The following is a 16370-nucleotide window of genomic DNA, read 5'->3' as shown; positions in this document are numbered from 1 at the left end:
TGGAATGAAATTAAGAGAAAGTGCATTGAAATGAGAGAAAGAGAAAGGGCAAGTTGGAGTAGTTTTACACGAGGTCAAGCAATTAAGGGACACCATTTACTTTTCTAAGATATGGTATCCTCTTAATTCATTAACTACAACTATTACATATAATATACAAATAAAATAACAGCATTTGTAGTTGCCACCTTTGATAGGAAATGAGAGAAAGAAAAAGGGTAAGTGGGAAATCAAAAAGAGCAGCTTGGTTTTACATGACACTAATTAATAACTTAATATTTATGTTTCTAAACAATTCTTTTTCGTATGTTTGTTCTGAATTTAAGTGCTATCACCTTCTTCCTGTCTTTTACTTTTTGTTTTTCAAAAGAAATTAAAAGGAGTCGATTGATTGGGGGCTTTGGCTTTTAAAAAGATTGCAGAACAAAGCATGAAATTTGGAGGAGAAAGAAAGAAGCAAAAGATGTAACTATCAATTTATCCAAAACCTATAGTAAATAATGTAAAACTTACTTTGATACATTTAACAACGTTGTTGAAGTGATCATAAATTTTCAAATCTTGATATATCATTTTCCTAGTGTCTTCTCTAACATGCATAGAGAAGAAAAATAACATGCAATATATCTATCCTCTCCATGCATTGAAGTTCTCAGTCTGTTCATTTGATTCAACAGATTTAGAGTTACCGGTAGAGGTTGTAGAACCTTCGCTAGCTCCATCCACGTTTTCAATCAAAGTAGCAATTGCATTTGCATTAGTGCTGCTCTGATTGTCAGTGCTGATGTCTTTCTCATTTGCATTTGCATCATTGTTGGTATAGCCGCCACTCTCATTCTCCTTTTGACTTGCACCGGCATTCGATCATTAGTGTTTGAGGAAGTTTTCCCAACGAGCCCACCTTGTATGTGAAAAAGGAAGGTAATGATTTCATCATTGTCTGTCTTTATGTTGATGATATCATTTATACTAGTTCTTCTACCTTTCTTGTGGATGAGTTTAAATCTCAAATGATGAATGAATTTGAGATATAGATATGGGTCTATTGCATTATTTCCTTGGTCTTAAAGTTCATCAGGCTGAAGATGGTATTTTTATCTCACAAGGAAAATATGCCAAGGACCTTCTCAGTAAGTTTGGCAGGCTTAATTGTAAGCCTGCAATTACACCCATGAATATTAATGAGAAATTGCAACAAGAAGATAGAGGAGAAATGGCAGATGCTAAAAGGTTCAGAACTTGCTAGGTGGTTTAATTTACTTGACGCAAACCAGGCCCGATATTGCATTCCCTATTAGTGTTATTTCTAGGTTTATGCAACAACCTTCAATAGTTCATTATGGAGCAGCAAAAAGAGTCTTGCATTATATTGCAGGAACTTTGGAGTATGGTGTTTAGTACTTCAAAACTTCAAATTTCAGATTGTGTGGGTTCACAGAAAGTGATTGGGCAAGTTCGTTGGATGATAGACGAAGTGTTTCAGCAAATGTTTTCACTCTAGGTTCGAGAGTGACCACCTGGAGTTCGAAAAAGCAAGCTACAGCAGCATTGTCAACTTCAGAAGCTGAGTATATAGCAGCAACCTCAGCAGCTTGTCAAGCTATTTGGCTAAGAAGAGTGTTAGCAGATCTTCAACATGAGAAAAAGGGAGCAACGAAAATATTTTGTGACAACAAAGCAACTATTACCATGACAAAAAATCCAACATTCCATGGCAGAAAGAAACATATAGGCATTTGCTATCATTTTATACGCGATCTGGTTGCAAAGGAGGAGATAACATTGGAATATTGTAGCACTCAAGATCAGCTGACAGATGTGCCGACCAAGTCATTGCCCAAAGAGAAGTTTTGTTATTTTAGAGCCTTACTTGGTGTGTGCAAGTTTGAATCAAGGGGGAGTGTTGGAGGATGATTCAAAGTCAGTTTTTCTAAATTTAGATTTGGTTGAGCTGTGCTTAGTTTGTTATTTTCCTTATTTTTCTGTTTTTTGTTGAGATATGATTTAGTGCCAGATTTTTTTTGTTTCTTCTATTAAGATTTGTTGCTGTGTAAAGCCTATATAAGAGGTTGATCTTAGTTGAATAATATGCATCAATTTTTTTCTAAATATACTATAGCTTATTTGTGTTCATAACCTGTTTGGTAAAATTACTCTTAAAAATCTTTTTACCATCGCTTATTTTTTAAAGACGGTTTTGAGTTTCCTTACTCTTGTGCAGCTGTCCTCTCCAACATAAGCTTATATTTTTGTCTCCTTTCAAAGCATGTTTTTTTCCTTTCTTTTATAAAGTTTCCAATGATCTTATTTAATTGATATATTTTATTAATAAGTTAGCTATATCAATAAGTTAGTTTGATAACTGCAGTAGAAAATTAAATGAAATGACAATATTTACCCTTCCAAATATTAACTATAATTATCATATACTCTTTTTAGTGAATTAAAATAATAATTAGTATGACTCAATTTAAATCATATTTGACATAATAAATTTTCTAATTATCAAGTCAACATATGAACTCAATTGTTACATATATTTTAGATAAAAATACAAATAAAAATAAATTTTCGTAGTTGCTACCTTTTAAATCAAGTAAAGATTAGGGAATGTGATGGAAACAGTGGTTTGAGATGACGAGAGGAAGGAAACGGATTAGTTTTATTTAACACAAATTAAAAACTTCATATATTTGTTTTAAATTTAATTATGATCAACTTCTCATGTGTTTTGGTATAAAAGAAATAGTAAAATACAATTATATCAATAAATTTAATATTATGTGATTAAAATATTAATAGTAGAAAATGGTATATATGGTGGTGTAAGTATCACGGGGCTAAAATTTAAATTTGGCAAACGACGCAATCTTAGACAATTTCTTCACTTTAAATCCGTTTAAGTCAACGTAAGCCTCAAAATGGAGAATTTTCCTAGAAATTCTTTAAGACATCAAAAAATATAACGAAAGAAACTTGAAACGAAAAGAACAACAATTGAACTCAAAGCCACAAGAAAGTAATGCACACAATATGCTTAAGTAAATACTTAATATACTCTTTAACCCAGAAAGAATGAAGTGATCACAAAGGAAGGGGGTGACCTCTATTTATAGTTGAGTTTTTCCATATCCAACGGTATATTAAATTACATTAATTACTGAGATTAGTTTTCATCTACAATAAAAGAGACTTAAGAGATTTAAATTTTATATATGTTTATCCCTTAAGATTTACAATAATTATCCTGATAAAATACAATTTACTGAAGTGTTTCTATTCAATCATGATTCAAGTAGATGAGTCTTGAGTCTCTTCCAAGTGATGAGTCAATCCTAACGAGCCAAATAACCCCAAGAAAACATGAAAGGTCTGAAATATATGCATCAGTTACAAGCTCCTTTGCATGGCCTGTGACATGAGTATATCCCTCTCATTCAATTAATGAGTTTTTTTATAACAAATATATTTTAAAAAAATTATTTAGAAAATTATACTGTATTTTCTATTATTTAACTATTTTATTAATAAATTGATCCCACAATTATATCTCAATTATCATATTATTGATTAAAAATTTGATGATAAATAATATTTAAATTATTAATTCAAAAGTGAATTTAGTAATAAAATTATATTTAAAATATATCAATATTTTTAAACTAAAGGAAAAAGCATTCACACTTTAAAAGAAAAAGAAAAGAAAATGATGTTTGTTGGAGAGAAGTATTTCATTTCCTCTCATTCCAATCTTATCTTCTATTCAATTTCAAACAGTCTTATATTCCATTAAAAGTTATTTTCTTAACTGTAGTTTGGAAAGTAACTACAAGGTATTTTTTTTATACAACATTTAGAATTACTCATAATCATTTTCAATTTATAAATAAGAGGATAATTTATTTTAGCGTACTCAATTAATGTCCTCCTGTATTGACAATAATATCCATACCAATCGAGTTATGACTCAATAGTCTGTTACTAATTAACTACAACTATTATATAACTTTTTAATATTATATACAAATAAAATAACAGTATTCGTAGTTGCCACCTTTGGTAGGAAATGAGAAAGAAAAAGGGATAGTGGGAATAAAAAAGAGCAGTTTGGTTTTACATGACACTAATTAATAGGTTTGTTATAAATTTAAGTGTCATCGTCTTCCTTCTGTCTTTTAAATTTGTTTTTGGAAAGAAATTAGGAGTCCATTGATTGGGGGCATCGGCTTTTAAAAGATTGAAAAAAAGGAGAAAATGATGTAACAATCAATGTATCCAAAATCTATAGTAAATGACTTTGATATATAGTGATCATAAATTTTCAAATCTTCATAAATCATTTCTCTAACATGAGTAGAAAAGAAAAATAACATGACGGAAGATGCGGTGTCTAAATGGGCTAGGGGTTACGTAATCGAGTTTCACATTTTCACGCAACCGCTTTCAATGATGCAGGACATTTTATTAGGAGACCAGTGTTTTGGCTTTTGATTGAGGGTTTAAGCTCAACTTCCTCTATTGTAACCAAAAAAAAAATACTTTTATCAACTATAAAATACACGATTATATGTTGCATTCAAGCAATTAATTACCGACTTAAAATCAACAAAAACTTCAACATCATGTAATCAAAGTTACCTACACTGTAAAAACCTCCATCTATGTCACAAGCTCCAAGCAATATGGAGTTTCAATATCACGGTGTTGACAATAATATTAATCAGACAGAATATCCACTATTTTCTACAAAAGTGAGAGATCAAAACAAATGTTCAGTAAAGATCCTACAAAAAGAAAAAGAAAAAGTTGGGATTTGACAGACACCTTTTCCTTTTCCTTCTTTAAAGTATCCAAAATTATATGCAAGAAGAAACGGAAAATTTTAGTCCGCCCAGCAAAATCCCACAGTAATGATAGATACATCAAATGCACCCTACTGCTAGATTTTCCAGGCATCACCTTTCCACCAATAAGATGTAGAATGTATGCTCTAGCAGCATACATAATCTCTTGCTCGGATGCATTTTCAAAGATATTCTTGATATTACGGACCAATCATGTCATCTTTACTTCCGAACCAACTAAATCAGACGACTCGGGAATCCTACTGAGCAACTCTTCGCAGACAGTAGGGATAGTAAGTGTACTTTCCCTGCTCACTGGAAGCCCATCTACATGAAGTCCAAGTTAGAGTGTAACATCTTCAAATGTAATCGTACGCTCTCCACATGATAAAATGATAAATGAATGCATTTCAGGTCTCTATTGTTGGATCAGTGCAGATATTAACTCTTTATTCAGCTTTATTTCTTCTACCTGTGCCGCAAAATGGAAACCAACTAGCAGTAAATAATCCCTGATACAATCATCTACAACACCCCATTTGATGTGCCTTCTTGATTTTAAAACACGATCATATCCCTGCCCAGTTTTAAGGATATTAAACACATATTATTATTAGCAATAACATCTTTATATTATACAAAATGAATAAATTATTGTGCTGTTTGAAATATATGTAAAGATGTGTGATTCACAACTGTTTGAGAGCTAGACGATGATGGTAATAATATATTTTCTCTTCACCGTCACCATTCACCTTCTAGTATTCACCACCATTTGTCATCCATAGTGAAATCCCATTACAAGACGGCTACCCTTCATACACCCATAAACAAAGCAAGACCAAAGGATTCAAAGCCAAATAATAACTCCGTTGGTGAGAGAACAAAGGAATATTCGGCAAAAGAAAAAGTAGGGCAAAGCAAGAACACAACACTTCCTAACTGGTATCGTATATACAAGTTTAGTTTGCAATTTGCTCCCTCCTTGATTTCATTTACGTGGATGCATGTACTGTGATCTTTTTGGTGAAAAAACCTATTTGGTCTCTCTCAAAGTTTGAAATTTAGTAAATTGATTCCTTTAAAAAATTAAGCAATTTAAACCCGTCAATTTAGAAAGTGAACAACTAAGACGATGTTAATATTTTTCCATCAATTGTACATTATTTTTATTAGTATAATAATAAATTTAACTCTCAAAGTTTATATATTTCGTCAATTTAGTCCTAATTTAACCAAAAAATATTATGTGTAAACCTTGAGATTGAATTTATTAGAATTAAGGTCAAAATAACAATTGATAACGGACATTAACGCCATGCTTAATTGTTTTAGTTGTTCACTTTTAAAATTGATAATGATAAAATTATTCTAATTTTTTGAATTTCAAAATTAAAAGAAATTGGAAAGGTTTTTTTTACTGTTTTTTTATATTTTATTCAAAAAAATGAAAATACCTTTATGACTTATTAAAAATTATTTTTAAAAGAAATAAAAAAGAAGCTTGGTGCTGGAAAGAAAATAAAGGGAGCCGCTTGATTGGAGGCGTGATTGGGGGCATTCGCATTTGAAGGACCGAAGAACAAGCATGAAAAAAAGGAGAAAGTAAATAATTAAGAAAGGGGGAAAAGTTCTGACAATCAATTTATACAAAACCTATCGTATATCTATAATGATAATTAAAATTTTACTTTGATCCATTAAACAACGCAATTGAAGTGATGGGAATCTTTTAAATCACTATATATTATTTATTTCTTTGGTTATGGGTTGAACTAAACTTCACTTGCTTCTTCGTTGGCGTTTGTTTAAGCTCGATTTCTTCCTCTTCTTGTTGCATCATCCCACTCTTCATTCTCAGCTTTGTTTCTCTTAGCTCTGCATAAGCTCCATATCTGGTATCCCTTTCCATTATAGAACTCTCTGTTGTAAGCCTTAAAGGAATTGGGTTACCGGGGCTTGAGTTGTGCGAAAGGATGAGAGAAACAGGGTCGAGAACATGGAACAGAGACTCCAAAGAATCAGGGTTTGGTTCAGGGGTTTGCCGCTGAGGTTCACTTGTCTCTCCTATTTTTAAATGAAACTTGAAGGTTCACTCTGTTTAATGAAATACATTGTGTTTTTAAGTTTGATATTAAAAATAGATTTGAGACTCTGAAACGGTCTAATTGAAAGACAAAAAGGGAGAGAATGAAGGACTTTTTTTGCCTTTTTTTCACTTTTACTTAATTATTTTTGTTTTTATTAATTTATTGATTTTTTTTGTTTAAAGAGAACTTACAATAGTTATTGGTCTAAATTGGATTAATAGGTTATATTAATTAATTTAATTAAAATAATTTTAATATTAAATAAATAATAAATAGTAAATAATTAATGAAAAATACATCTAACTTAATGTGAATATAAATTTTCTTAAAGGTTTAAATAACTTCTTTTTTTTGAAAAAGGTGTGAAACTGTATCCATATTTTTCTTATTTCATACTTTTTAATCAATTTTTCTTCATTTTATACATCATAATCAATCAAATTAAAATTGGATTAATTTTTTCAGCAATAATTTAATGAAGTTTATCTTTGATATTGTACTAATAACATAAAGATAGTGTCCTTGCAAGTATTAAGAACAACACACTCATGATTTTATATTGTCTTGAACAAATAAATTATAATCATCCAAAAACTTTGTTGAACTTAGTGATTAAGAGTTGTTTATCCATAGAATCCATCCGAGTTTTTAACCTTCTAAATCAACCATTGAGAAGCCCCATGGACTAAGTCAAAAAACGACAGGATTACAAAATGGAAAATCAGATTATAAATTTTTATCATTTTTTAAGCAAGAAAATACTTTCAAATTTAGCGACTTCGGATGAACCAATCCAATACCTGCCTTCCCCCTTTATTCAACACTCACCAAACACATGAACTAATGCAGATGTAAGAATATAAAGAAGAGATGCTTCTAAAAGGGTAAAATTTTATCAAATAGAGGGAAAAGGAAAGGAAAAGATAAGGAAGGGTTGATTAAAAATGATGTATACATGCATTACATATTGACAACATCATCCATGGCATGTAATGGTCAAACTTTGGTGATGCTTGTATTTCTGTCCTAAATTGAATCTTGTGACTTTTTGGTTGAATCCATTCAACACCACTGTCCTCACCCATTATAGGCTCATACGGACTGAGTTCGGTTCAGGGGAATACATTTCTCTATGGCTGCACGGAGATAAAAATCTCACGAAGACATAGGTACGGATGTATTCCGAAAGTGATCCACTATCCTGCACGGAGGTAAAAACCTCACGAAGGAGTAGCTTCTCACTCCCACTTAAAAAGGTGTGACCAACGGTCATGCAATGCAATGTGCAGAGATATAAAAATTTAAAATACAAAACATGATGAAAACTATAACTCCAAACAAATGTTCTAGTGAAGCCAAAAATTAGTACCTAGTTGATCAGTTAATGTCTTAACGTCGAAAATTGAAAACTTTGAAGAATTTAAAAATACGATCCTAAAAACTTTTGAGCAATATAGGTTGGAATTTAAGATTCTCTTGTTCCGAAAGAATATCACATACAGCACATTAGGATACGATATTTTAAACTCTCGAAACCAAGGTCACCTTATGGTTTCCAAAACCCATACTTTGAAACTTTAAAAGGATATCAGGCTATTTGGCTAGACGAGAAATCGAAACCCAACACATTAGGGCACGTTTTCTCGAATTTCCAAACGCAAAATATTGCCTTTATTATTTTTTAGAAAAAAAATCATCTCGAGAAAACGATTTGTCATATCCAATGCGTTAGGACACAACGTATCGAATTCCCGATACGAGAATACATGCCAAAACACAACGTATCGAATTCCCGATACGAGAATACATGCCAAAAACTTACTTATTTAAGAAAATATTTGGCTATCTCGGATTTAAAAAAAGGAGATCATGCCCAGTGAGTTAGGACACGCTCTTTTCTTAATTTCGGAGATCGTTTAAATTTTGAGTTTGAAAAGATTCGTGTATTTAAATTTATTGTGAAAATCGAAACCCAGTAAGTTAGGGTATGACCTTCTCGAATCTAAACACAAGATTTTGCTTATTCAAAAATCATAATTTATACATTGAATAAAATTATTCTAACACGAAATAGTAGAAATGAAACACGGTGTCAATATGCGTAACAAAATAAAAGTGAATACGATGATGTAAGCATAAATAATACGAACAATAGCAACGAAAATAAGATAAATAAAAAGGACAAATTGATATCGTATAAAATAATAAGTATATGAGCAAATAAAATTAGAAAATTCTTTCAAAATAAAAATAAAAGGTAAATAGATAAATAAATAAAGAAAATGAATAAAATTATAAAAATATAAAAGATATATGTATGTACATATATATATATAAATTATAAGATATAATAAAATATATAATTATGTGTGTATATATATAAATTAAAAAATATATACGTATATATATTATAAAAACGTATTCACATACATATATATATTTGAAATTATAAAATAAAAATATATATACATATAAATATATAAAACATAAAATGTACGTACATATGTATGTATATTAAAAAATTGTATGTATATATATACATATAACAAAATTTGAAGTAAAAAAAGTATTTAAGATACATATATTTAAAATTTACATAGGTAAATAAAAATAAAAATGATAATAACAATAATGTTAATAATAATACTAATAAATATAATAATTATTTTTAATAATTATATTAATCAAAATACAGACGGGGGCTAAATTGAATTTTAAAAAATAACATTTGGGGTCAAATCGCAAATAAATTAAAGGAGAAGGACCACCTTGAACGCACGAATAACAAGGAGGGACCAAATGGGAAATAATCCCATCCCTCTAAAACGCACAGCTTCAAGGTGTATCGGATTGAAATCTGAAAGAAATTCCAGGGCCAAATTAAAAACTTAAAAGAAACTTGATTGCAAAATAATTAAAAAACGGAAGGGCTGAATGCGCAAATAGACCCTTCCACAAAAACACGCGGATCCTGCTAGCGGGTTGGGTCGGTTGGATCGGGTTTAAAGCCAAAACGACGTCGTTTTGGTGCCTAAGAGGCATGCCCAAAACGGCACCGTTTAAAATGCCTATATAAATCAAATTTTTTTCTTAAAACTTCATTTTCTGCCTTCTCTCTTAAAAAAAATTGATTTTCTCACAAAAACCCCTCCCCTCTCAAATGTCCGGCCTGGAATCCAGTGAGGAAAGCCGCCGTTGACGCCGTCGCGCCGGCCACCATACACGGTGGCTGAAAAATTTAAAAAAAGGGTTTTATTTTTTTGCTTTTTTTTCACGTTTATGCGTTATATATATAGTTTAAAAAATTAAAGAAACAAAATCGAATACAAACAGTTTCGAAAGGAAGAAAAAAAAAAGAAAAAAAAGAAAAAGAAAATAGATCTTATACCAAAAAAAGGTTTCTTGAATCTGTTTTTTGCTTTTTTATTTCTTGAAATTGTGAAAGAGGGGCCGAACCCCGTTTACAATTTCTGCTATGGCTTTATAGCCATATTTACAACATTTTTTAATTTATCTTTTGCTTGTCATTTCCATTGCAGGTGCAAGTGGACGGGGGTGGTTGGTGTCAGAGAGCAGGTGGCGTCGGTGGCTGCGAGCAAAGCTAGGAGCGGCGATGGCAGAAGACCAAAGGTTAGAAGACCCTAGGTGCTGCGCCTAGGGCTCTTTTGTTTTTCTGCTAGGGTTTTTTCTTATCTTTTTTTTAACTTGGGCCACTCGGGTTTTGGGCTTAAGTTTTGGTCTGGGTAGTTGGGTTTTGGTTTGTAGTTTGGTTTTGGGTTTAATTGGGCCCCGGGTCAAAAATTGGGCCCTACAGACACAAAATGCAAACATTTCATATCATATACCATTCATGTCAAAAACCAATCAAAATCATACATATTGTCCCTTATATGAGCCTCGAGGCCCAAATTACACATCAGAAACAAATCGGGGACTAAATCGAAAACTCAGAAAATTTTTCAAAAATATTTAAAATTTTCAATACTGCAAGGGTCACACGGCCGTGTGACTCACACGGTTAAGAGACACGCCTGTGTCTCAGGCCGTGTGGGTATTCGAAATAGGGACATACAGCCGTGTCTCAGCCCGTATCCATGCCCGTGTGAGTATATTGACTTGGGTCACACGGCCAAGTCACATGTCCGTGTGCTAGGCCGTGTGAGCATACTGACTTACATTCTTAAAAGATACAAGGAACACACAACCGTGTCACTTGGCCGTGTGTCACACACGGTTGAGACACACGCCCGTGTGGATGAAAATGGGTCATTTTACAAGCCATATTTCTCACCCAATTTTGTGTCAACCTGCAATTAACATTATACATATCAACAAGCCATAATTAGGCATCTAAAACAAGCCAAAATAAGTGGCTAATCTCAACAAATTACATATAGGCCAACATTAAACAAAATACCTATACATGCCATTATAACCTAAATCAAAACATTTGAAAGTACCGATAGAACCTATGGATAGTGTGATATAACTCCGACAAGCTTCCAATCCAATCGAGCTTTTGATAATCTGAAAAGTAAAGAAAAACAAATAAATAAGCAATGAATGCTTAGTAAGCTCGTATAAATTTTAATCATATCAATTCATTTCATTATGAAATTTACATTTATCAAGAATAAACATTTACTAATGCCACACGGTTCAAGACACCATATTCAACAACTCATAAAATGAGTAAATCCATAGCATCTCTTCTACATATTATCCCAAGTATAGTATAGTTTTAAACAACTTTATACTCTTCCAAATTTATTTATTCTCATTTGTATTTCTTTACTTATCACACCCATTCCATATGCATAGCACACAAGTCATAAACATATCATACCACCATAGCCAGAAGCTAGTGCATGCAAACATAGCCATTTTCAAATTAATCACATAATAAGTCATTTCATAAGAAATTGTATAACTTAAAACTTACCACTCTTTCATGAGCACAAGTATATTTTCATTTGAGCACTTACCATTTCAATGCATCTTATAATTAAACATATTACCATCCAACCAATAGCTTGCCACTTGCCTAAACATCAAACAACAACACTTGTTAGCATACTTGAACATATTTCATATAATTTCAACATCGATAATCTTATTATCTCAACATGTCACACTTGATTTTATTACTCGTCTCAACTTACATAATTTCCATGTATCAACATATCAAGATATTGATATATATATATATATATACATATCATTATACATATTGTTCTCTTATCATTTCTTCATATACATATATTATCCAAGACAACTCCCGATATTTTACCATTTGAAGAATGACTTGCGGATTTGAGTATATCGTTAACAGAAGCTCGAAAGCTGAACAGTTGATAGTAAGAGCTAAAAAAAAACTCATAAGGGTTGAACAGAAGCTCATAAGAGCTGAACGGAAACTCATATGAGTTAAACAGAAGCTCATAAGAGCTGAACGGAAACTCATAAAAGTTGAACAGAAGCTCAAAAGAGCTAAACGAAGAGTAAAATGTGAGAGTTCGCAACAAATGCTGAACCTCGATTTACTTGGGTAATTTGCTACCATTTTCCTCCAATGTCGCCATGCACCATAAAACGAATGTACTCAAATCTCGCTTCCATTTAATCTGAATATTCAATTCAAATTATAATTTCAATAATAATTCATTCTCAATAATAGAATAAATACATAATATCACCCATCAAATCAATATGATTATTAAAGTATAATCTTACGAACTTACCTGGTTAAATTGCAAAAATACCAATATTTAGGGGCATTTTGGAAATTTTTTATTTTCCTCGATTTTTCACTCGACCTTGATCTAAATTAATAATTTCATTCAATAAATTAATTTAGACAATAAAATAATTCATTTCTTGCAATTTGGTCATTTTGATATTTTTACAAAATTACCCTTAAAGTTTTACTTTTATTCAATTTAGTCCCCGAGCCCAAAACATGTAAATTAACCATTTTAATGCAAACCCATGCTAGATAAATATTCATGGCATTCAATAAATTCCATTTTACAATAATTTAACAACAAATCCTTGTACTTTTACTAATTTAACAAATTAATCCTTAATCGAAAAATTCATCAAAATCACTTAACAAAATAATTTTAAATAACAACTAATATCTCAAATTAATAATTTAGCATAAAAATCATATAGATTCATCAATGGAAACATCCAAAATATTTAACAAAACCAAAAACTAAGGTAAGATTTAGTTGGACCTAATTGTAACAATCTAAAAAACATAAAAATTAAAAGAAATGGGTAAGAATTGAACTCACATGAAGAAAATATGCAAAACCAGCTCAAGGAGCTCTCCCCATGTCTGTTTGAACCGAAATTGAAAAAGAAATGTCTAGAAATCCTTTTAAAATTCAATTTGGGTGTTTTAATTTCACTTTAATTCAATTCTGCCATTAATGGATTTATTTTATTATTTTTTAATTTAGGCATAATTTTTATTTAGGTCCTTTATTTATTACTCATGCCACTTAATCACTTAATTATTATAATTAGTAAGTTTTTCACCTTTTTTAATTTAGTCCTTTTAATTAATTAAGCTGTCGAAACGTTAAAATTTTTCACCGAAACTTTAATACTACATTAATGACACTCTGTAAATATTTATAAAAATATTTACGGCTTGTTTTATAGAAACGAGGCTCCGTTACCTCATTTTCTAAAACCACTTGCCTAATAAATTATTATAAAACACAAATTATCAATTTAAAAACCTTTTTAAAATTCATATTTGACTCGTAAATACTAAATAATAAAATTTATGAGCTTACTCATCGAATTTGGTGGCCTCAACCCACTATTTTCGACGCCACTGAAAATCAGGCTGTTACAAGTTAGGCGTGCCTCTTCGGTCTACTAGCTTGGTGCTTATGGAAGAACGGTAATCTATTCATCTTTCAAGGGAAAACTTGGAGTTCAAGCGAGATAATCAAAGTATCGATTAGTTGGGCCAAACAATTTTCTTCCGTCTTAAAAAATGAGTCGATTGAAGGCTATGAATTCTCTGTTGGGGAACAATTAACAAGAGGTTGGAGTTTCCTCAATACTAATGGTGTTGTTCAAATGGAATCAAGGAAGGTAGCTGTTGGGGGAGTTATGTGCGATGAAAATGGAGACTGGGTCTTTGGATACAATCGATTCATAAGAAAGTGCTCGGTTTTTTATGCCAAACTGTGGAGCATCTTAGATGGCCTAAAACTCATCCAACAAGAGGTCATGATAAGGTGATAATCCAATCGAACAATTTGGAGGTTATTAAAGCCATACATGGAAGTGCTTCGAAGATTTCAAATTTTGCTCTGATTAGAAGAATACATCGTATACTATCTCAAGAAGGACGGATTTTATGCCACATTCCTAGGGACCACAATCAAAGCTCGGATTATTTAGCCAAACTGGACTTTGCAACAAAGGAGGATTTACAATTGATTGACACCCCTCCAAGAAAAGTACTTGAGTTTCTTGAAGCAGACAAGGAAAAGAGTATTCATATTCCTTAGTTTTTTTTATGTAATTTAGTATAGTTATGTTTTTAAATTGACCAAAAATAAAATATTTTATATATTATTTATATTGTGTATGTTATTAACTTTCTATTGAAATTTATTTTAAATTTATATTATAATATATTTAATTTTATTAGTTATATTTAAATATTTAAAATATAATTTATATATTCTAATTAAATTTTATAAATAATTAATATTAATTGCTTAAAATATTTGAAGTTTATATTTCATATATTAAAATATTAACAATAAATTATAATAAATTATTTTTATATTCTTATTAAAATAACATAATATTAACTAATTTAAATATTATTTAAATGCATATTTATTATTTTATAATACCATGTCTAAAATGAATACTTTATTTTTCAAAAGTATTTTTAACAACACTCCTCAAAATTATTTTTCGATACTTTTTAAAAATATTTCTCAAAAACAATAATAAACTAACCCTGGTCGCACAAATAATTGAATTTCCTTAAAACTGAGCACCTAACATTGCTTTTCTTAACATCACGGGATTTTTCTCAAAAAATCAAATAAAAATAACGTCGTCTCTATTCTCTTGTAAAGGTGTATCAGTTTTTCAAAATATTTTAATCATTTATTACTATAAAATTTTTAATTTATTTTCACTCTTTTAAATATAAAATATTTGTTTTACATTATAAAACTAAAATAATTATAATTTAAATAAAAATAGCATTTGATTTTATTCAAATAATAATAATTTTTAATTTGTATTTAATAAATCATTCAAACATTCAAATCAACTTTCACTTTCTCGACTTTCTTTCTCAACCCTATTCGTTTATAGATTGAAGCCAACCTGACAAATTTTTAAGTTTTCTATTTTTGTTTAAATTGGTGCCAACATATGCACATACCACATGTTGGCAATCCATACTATCTAAACTTGTGACACTGGTTGTAAGGTGAACACTTCTTGTCAATGTGCCAAAAATGGAGTTATAAAAAGTTGTAATTTTTTTTTAATAAAAGTAATAGCTAAGTATTTTTATTTTACGTCAAATTTAACATGCATTATTTATATGAATGAAATATGAAATATAACAGTTAGACTGTTAAAATATTAATTATATAAAATATTACGAAAATGTGTAAAATCTCTTTAGTTTTACATATGGATTCCTTACTTAATCTTCTAAATAATTTTCTTATTTGACATATTCCTATAAAAAAAAGCTGTTTTTTTTTTATCGAAAAAATAGCAGAGTGTAGTGGCAGATATAATGTTTTTAGGGTAAATTACAAGACTTTGGTTCATATATCATTTCCCTGTCATTGGCAGATACAATATGGGTGTAATCCCAACCAGGAAAAGCTTGGCTCTATGCGATTGGTTATCAGTGTCATGTTTTTGTAGGTAAGCAAATACTTGTTCAAATGCATAGCTCGTATGAATGCATAGAATGGTTTGTGTTTTGTTTGCCTAATTAAAGCAAACATGGAAGTGCTTCATGTGGATTGTTTCTTTCGTATGTTTACTCTGTTATTATATTATTTGCTTGCAGGCGTAGGCTCTCAACTGTGTTGGTGCACCTAAAGTTTGCAGAACACTTGAAAGAAGCAGTCACGAACGTTGAGCAGGGACACATTCGTGTCGGTCCAGAGACAGTGACAGACCCTGCATTCCTTGTAACAAGGAACATGGAAGACTTCATTACATGGGTAGACACGTCGAAAATACGGAGGAAGGTGTTGGAATACAATGAGAAGTTGGATGATTATGATGCAATGAACTGAAACCTTTTTCACGGGCATTACAAATACGTAAAACTCTTCCAAGGCGTAGGTCACAGTGATGTATAATTCTTTAGAGTTGAATTCTGTGTTGCTGTGAATTGAGGGATCCTTGAGATCAT

At 30.7% G+C, this 16370-nt stretch overlaps 1 protein-coding gene across 1 annotated transcript; it reads left to right on the top strand.

Annotated features, from left to right (window-relative positions):
• The first annotated feature begins 1036 nt into the window (after positions 1 to 1036).
• Positions 1037 to 16253, top strand: LOC105801393 (uncharacterized). Its single transcript, XM_052622984.1, has 5 exons — positions 1037 to 1230; positions 1422 to 1873; positions 10474 to 10564; positions 15797 to 15871; positions 16020 to 16253. The coding sequence occupies exons 1-5, from the start codon at positions 1037 to 1039 to the stop codon at positions 16249 to 16251; spliced, it is 1044 nt and encodes a 347-aa protein (XP_052478944.1). The 3' UTR covers positions 16252 to 16253.
• The last annotated feature ends 117 nt before the right edge of the window (positions 16254 to 16370 follow it).

The sequence above is a fragment of the Gossypium raimondii genome, chromosome 11, assembly GCF_025698545.1.
Source record: "Gossypium raimondii isolate GPD5lz chromosome 11, ASM2569854v1, whole genome shotgun sequence".
Lineage (NCBI taxonomy): Eukaryota > Viridiplantae > Streptophyta > Magnoliopsida > Malvales > Malvaceae > Gossypium > Gossypium raimondii.
Note: the sequence above shows the minus strand (reverse complement) of the source record. Positions and strands in the feature narration are given on the sequence as shown.